A 6,652-nucleotide genomic window follows, 5' to 3' on the forward strand; every position below is an offset into this window, starting at 1 on the left:
GGAAAAATCTTTACTTTTATTTTCTTAAAATTCCCATTTCCTTAAACTTTCAAATTTGATTTTAGCCTTAGTCTATATCAGATCCATAAAAAGCATATTCCTATAGATCTAGAACTTGAGCATCTCACAAACACATTAGGAATCCCTTGATTGTGTATTCTAAAACTTAGAACGATATGAGATGCATAGGCAGATTATCTGGACTTAAGATGCCTATATTTATGCATCAACACAAGTCTGGGTGAGAAATATCAAATTACAGTGATCAGGTCAACTACTAACTAGACATATATACTTAGTTTGACTAACCAAGTGAACACTGCTATCTTCTGATAGTTAGTTAGTAACTACTGTTTAGACATGGAAATACACTTTCTAGGTGTTTAGATTATTTTTAATATCAAATTCAGAGGGTGGATATTTAAAACCAATTTCCAAAATAAGTTTAAAATACAAAGTGTCTTTGAAAATTACTTTAAATATACTTTGAAAAATATTTTCAAAAACACACTCAAACTACATTTTGCAAGTAGGTTGAGAAATATACAAATTATCTTAAGATATCTTGAAGAAATTATGAAAATGTTTTCAAATTCTTGTTTAAGATACTTTGAAATTCCTTATTCAAAAAGTCTTCAAAACTCATTTCAAAATTATTTTTTAATACAAAAGTATTTTTCAAAACCACTATTATGTTATTTTTGAAAATTACCTTGAAAATTTTTCAAAACTATTTGAACTCTAAACTTTATAGTTAGTTTTGTAAAAGTTATCTTTCAAAACCTAGTATAAAAATTCTAAAACTTTCCTTGTACAAAATTCTAACTTTTTTTAAAATATAAGTGTTTTGATGATTTTTTTAAAAGTTTATAAAACTCTTTTAACTCTTTTCCCCAATAATCCTGAAAGTTTTTTTATTTCAAAATATTTATTCTCACTGATTACTTTACTTTTCACACATTTTTCTGTTATCTACTCATTTTTTTTTATGAATGTAAAAGGGGAAGGGTTAGGGGTTAAGTTAGAAAATAAATGAAAATCAGAATAACTTAACTCCAAAAAATGATAAAGAGAAACAAAACTAACTCATTTTTTGTGTTGCTTCTCTTAGAATAATTTTGTGTGTATTTATTGTATATTTTTTCTAACTTAAATCAGGTTGTCATTATATCAAAAAGGGAGAGATTGTTGGTGTAGTTCACTAACGGTCTAATTCAAATTTTGATAAATGACAAGTGAGTTAAGTTAGGTATTTTGTGATCTAATTGCTTTACTAAGTGTGCAGGAATTGACGAGTCCAAAGGATCGGACACTAGGCTAAAATCTAGCTAGGTACGTGGGACCAGATAGCTGGTACGAAGTCTAGATAGGTTAACAGACTGACTGGATATCTGACAGGAAGTTTGGTTGGGTCCGCGGGACCGAAAAATCGACAGAAGTCCAGTTGAGTCTACGGACCGGACAACTGGTATGAAGACCTGGTGGGTCAGAAGACTAGTCAATCAACTGCAAGATAGTAAGTAAAGATAAGTCACAGGAGCAGAGTGACTGTGAGGACGCATCTTGATTGAGGGACAGTAAGCGTCGGTCCAAGTTAGGTCCATTTTGGATTCCTAATCTGAGACCTTGACTAATTCCTAGTCCTAGGAGAACCTGAGCTAATTACTACTTATTTTCACTATGCTAACTTTGTTTGCAGTTTAGATGTTTTAGTTTTGGACTAACATAACTTGCAGGGCAAAAGGAGCAAAAAGCCTTCGGATGAATAGTACTCGAAGGCGCCTTCAAACATTGGAAAGCATTTTTGCATTGTTCATGGAAGGCGCCTTCAATGACTTGAAGGCACTTTCCAAGAGATAAAATTTAGATCTCAGCACAGATAAGGCACAGCAAAGTCAGAATAAATTTTCTCTCATTGGAGGCGCCTTCAACACCAATGGAAGGTGCCTTCCATGCCCTATTTAAGGCAATCTCGACCAAGCTTCATTCAACAACTAATATACGAGCTACTACGCGTCCATTCAAGGTTCTGACTGCTCTGGCATCCTGCTGCGAAGGTGCTACGCCCAACTACTGCTCCAAGGACTTCCGATCATGGCCAGCACATCGACACCGACACTCAAGCACTCTCACTTCGATTCATACGTGTCAGTAATGAAAGATGTTTTTTTGTAATTAATTATTACAAAAGAGCAAGTGCAGGGTGTTGCACTTATCCTAACTTTTTTTGTACTCGATTCCATCTTCTGGAGGTACCGAAAGAGGTATTTTAGTAGATTATCCATCGATAGGTTCACGGGACCGGGGTCTTGGAGTAGGAGTCACCGAAGGCTCCAAACCAAGTAAAATCGACCGTGTTTTCTTGTGTTTTTTTCCTTCTTAATTTTCTATTGTGTACTTATCTTTTAAATTTTAAAAAAGAAATAAGTTTTCAAAACCACATAATTCACCCCCCTCTCACGTGTGACTTGATCCAACAAAGGTAGGCTGGTAAGTGTCTGGATTCTCGGATTTGACGAACGGCTCCATCGAAGCCATACTTGAGCATCTTGACGATACGACTAGCCGAGCAGATCATATAACTCATTTGATCACAAAATCTCTTTCCTCTTAGTATTGGTGCAATTTCCCTAGGTCAAGGTTGACCAATTTGAGTAAGCTTGAGTTGGCTCAAACTTGAGTTTTGATGTTTGACAATATATGGAGATTGTAGGTGCAATTGTCTATTTGGGAAAATTGGTCTTGGTTTGACCAGTTTGATGTAAAGAAGAGTCAAGTAGCTCAAGATTGATTGGATATTTGATAGGAAAGTTCTAATTGGAAGTTAGGCAAGGGTAAGTCCAATGGGAAGGTTAGCAGAAGAAGAAAATCCAAGTGGGTTAGTGCTGATCGAACACCTGGTGTGGAAAGTCTTGGTGAGTAAAGTTAGGTGAAAAGCCCTAGTGAGTGAAGGTAAGCAGATGAGAAGTCCCGGTGAGTGAAACTAGGCAGTTGAAAATCTTGGTGAGTGAAGCCAGGTGAAAAATCCTGGTGAGTGAAGCCAGGTGAAAAATCCTAGTGAGTGAAGCTTTGTAGATGAAGCTAAGTGAAAGTTCTAGTGAGTGAAGCTAGGTAGTGAGAAAATCCTAGTGAGTAAAGCCAGTCATGTGAAAATCTAGGTGGGTTAAGATTGACCGGCCACTTGGTGATTGGAAGTCCAAGTATGTCAAAGGATTGACGAATACTTGGCACAAGGAGGAAAGTCCAAGTGGGTCAAAGGATTGACCGGACACTTAGTGAAGAAGTTCCAGCAGATCAAGGTAGACCAGATGCTAAGCAAAGAGGATTTCCAACAGGTCAAGGTTGACCGGATATTAGGTAAAGGAATCCTACACTTCAGTTAGAAAGTTAGGGTGTAGTAATCGACTAAATTAGTCTATTACCATAGCTTAAGCAACTAAGGTAATCGCTTAAGCTTGGAATCGTGAGAAATGCCTCCTAATCAATTAGTGTAATCAATTAGGATACTATAAGCAATTAGGTAATCGCTTACGGTGCCTTCTGCGTTAAATAGAAGGATATGTTCAAAGTTTAAGCGATCAGAGCGATCGCTTAAGCTGGATTTCGGGAAAGGTACATAGAGTTCGGTAAGCGATTAAGCAGGAAGGCTTAATTGCTTACGGGATTTCTCATAATTGAACAGAGGGTTGCTGAATTGATCTGGCTAATCGATTTAGCAATGCCTAATCGACTAGGGTAGTCAATTAAGGTTGAAAATATAGTCGTTTATGTAGGTTGCTGATGTGGTAATCGATTAAGGGGATTCTTAATCGATTAATGTGCCAACGGTAACCCTAGAAAAGGATTTTCGAGCATTATTCTCAGGAATGCTTTGGAAGACAAGTGTTGTAACACTTTCCAACTGGTCCAGAGGCATCCACAAGCAACAAGAGATCAAGCAAGAAGAGGTTGAGTTGTATTTTGACATTTACTTCATGTTTAGAGTTGTATTCTTATTCTTGTGTTGTACGAGGCTTCTTTGCCTCCGGTTGTTCTGAGAATGAGTTATTTTCATAGTGGAGAGTGCGTCATGTGTGGATCCTTGGATTAGTTACCTCTTCTTGAAGTGGATACCAAGTAAATCTACTTGTTAGCATTGAAGAGATTGGCTTTGATTCTATTCGTTGCACATCATCATCGAAGCGAAGCGACGAGCCATTCATCCCCCCCCCCTCCCTAGCTCTGAAGTGTCCCAACACTTAGCGACCCAACACCCTCTCTCTAGCTTGATAGTCTTCAAGCTCCACCTCCTTGCTCTCCATCTTAACCTTTTGGGTTTCTAGCTCAGCCTTCCAGATATTCATCTCAGCCTTCCAAATATCGGACTTGGCCCTCAAGGCCTCCAGCTCAGCCTTTTGAATCTCTAACTTGACCCACTCCAACTTAGTGGAGGACGTTTTCCTCCGTTTCTTCTCTGAGGAGGCCTACAACTCCAATTTCATCACACGAGCTAGGAACTTAGCCACTAGTCCCTCAAGGGAGGTCTCCTTTGACTTTTTGGGCATGACCTCCATCTTAACTGTATCCAACTCTTGCAGCGTCAAGCGCATTTGCTCTGCTTTGGTTGTAACCTCAGCTCTTAGTTTCTCCGTCTCGGCTTTCGTCTCCTCCAACTCCTACTTCGGAGGGACCTATTGAGCCTTGAGTTCATTCACCTGGGCTCACATAACCTGATAGGATTGTAGAACGTCGAGTAAATGAGTGACCATCTCTAGGGTCTCATCCCACAACTATAGAAAAAGAAACATGGATCAAAATCTAGTCATAACAGGTTATAATCTAATAGTTCATACCATGATCGAGGCCAACGCCACCAAATCCCCCCAAAACATCCAAGTGTTTTTGCTTCGCTGCTTTGTTGAAGTAACCACTACAATAAAAATCACTTTTCGCAGCGCGCAAATTCACTTTCCGCAGCACACATTGCATGCTACGCAGTTAAAAGTGTTGAAAGTCCTATATTATTTGTGGCACACATTGCGCGCTGCAGAAAATACTATTCGCGGCGCGCATTGCGCACCGCGGAAAAGACTATTTGCAGCATGCAATGCGCGCTGTGGATTGTATTTTTCGCGAAATAAAAAATAATATCCGCAGCGTACAATGCACGCTGCCGATAATAGTATCCGCGACACGCAATGCACGCCGCGGAAAATAATATCCGCGACACACAATGCATGTCGTGGATAGTAATTTCCGCGGCGTGCATTGTGCGCTTCGGATACTATTTTCTGCAGCACGCAATGCGCGCCGCGGATAGTCTAATGAATATAAAACAAAATAATTTCATTATGCTAAAACAATCAATAAACATTTCACAATAAATTAAATACAAATCCAATCCACACACAATTAATAAAAGTCATTTCATTATACCAAAAAACAGTTTTAAGATCCAAGAGTAGCTATTACAAACTTCTATTAAACTAGTTATTACATATCAACAATTAAACTTACGATCCACACAAATTAGTATATTATGTATCAATCACACAATACTATAAATTTCGATAACCATGCAATCGTGCTTCCTATTGTATCATCAAGAAACTGCATTTCATCATTTGGTCGAATTAGGCCCACCTTTTCCACCAAAACTTTATCAACCCAAACTTTCCAACATGATCCACCAAGAATAACGTGATGCACTTTTGTGTTTGGATCTGTGGATACAATTCGACCTTCTGCAACAACTAATTCTTCAGCAGACCAATGAAGCAGCTTACATTTAGTATTAGCACAGATATCTCCACGACTCACATTTCTCAAATTTGACTGTAAATAAACAATACAAAGTTATTAATTCAATCATATATATTTTTGTAACAATTTTGTGATTCAGAAATACATAATTTTATGATAATCACCTGAAAAACACTTTTTTGGCACCAATATTGATATCGCTATTGCTACCAAATTCATTCCCAATACCACTACAAATGCCACCACTAGCAATCTAATTTTACAACCAAATCGTGTCAAGCAATGTCATCATGATAATTCAAAAGCATTTAAGTGTACATATCAAACTTATTTTATATATATTGTTTACTTACTAACCTGTTCTGGATGATTTTGTTGTCTCATACTTTGTAAAAACATAGACCTCATTTCTTGCATTTCTAGTTGATTTTGTTGCCTCATTTCTTGCATTTGTTGTTGAACATTTTGTACTATAGTTTGAAGTTGTTGAACCGTTCTATTTTGTTGCACAGAAGCTCCAACTTTCGATGGTGTTACTCCAAAGCCCATTCCGCGCACTCTACCCCGAGCTTCTTTGCCAAACACAATGCTAATTGCATCATCAACAATATTAGTTGTGTTTTGAGATTCGGGTGGATATTCTAATTTTTTTTCTGCAACAAAAAAAACTTTCAATATATTATCATTAATATAATAAATGACTATACAAAACATCAACATATCATGCATGTAAATGAAATCAACATATAATAAAGAAATCAACTCATGTTAAAATTCTGAAATAGAATAAACAAATGCACAGTTTCATATACCACGGGTGTTACAAAAAATATTATCAATGAACTATAAAAATTTCTGCATGTGAATAAATGAACTATACTGAACTTAGTTCAGTTCAGAAGTCAACTAA

General features: G+C 37.3%; 1 protein-coding gene across 1 annotated transcript; it reads right to left on the bottom strand.

The window, feature by feature from the left end:
• Positions 1-4,238: 4,238 nt before the first annotated feature.
• On the bottom strand, positions 4,239-6,368 carry LOC122050554. Its single transcript, XM_042611450.1, has 6 exons — positions 6,100-6,368; positions 5,918-5,995; positions 5,713-5,814; positions 4,710-4,769; positions 4,548-4,655; positions 4,239-4,463 (listed from the first exon to the last, which is right to left on the bottom strand). Exons 1-6 carry the CDS (start codon positions 6,289-6,291, stop codon positions 4,239-4,241), a joined length of 765 nt encoding a protein of 254 aa, XP_042467384.1. The 5' UTR covers positions 6,292-6,368.
• Positions 6,369-6,652: the final 284 nt, after the last annotated feature.

Source organism: Zingiber officinale, chromosome 3A, assembly GCF_018446385.1.
Source record: "Zingiber officinale cultivar Zhangliang chromosome 3A, Zo_v1.1, whole genome shotgun sequence".
Classification (NCBI taxonomy): domain Eukaryota; kingdom Viridiplantae; phylum Streptophyta; class Magnoliopsida; order Zingiberales; family Zingiberaceae; genus Zingiber; species Zingiber officinale.

Bases quoted from the DNA above. Each gene is read 5' to 3' on its own strand.
- LOC122050554 (XM_042611450.1), bottom strand. From the start codon at position 6,291: ATGGGCTTTGGAGTAACACCATCGAAAGTTGGAGCTTCTGTGCAACAA. The intron at 5,815-5,917 runs GTGTTTTTCAGG...GTTTATTTACAG, and splicing joins TCAATATTGGTGCCAAAAAA to TCAAATTTGAGAAATGTGAG. The intron at 4,656-4,709 runs GTTATGTGAGCC...CCTCCGAAGTAG, and splicing joins ACGTTCTACAATCCTATCAG to GAGTTGGAGGAGACGAAAGC.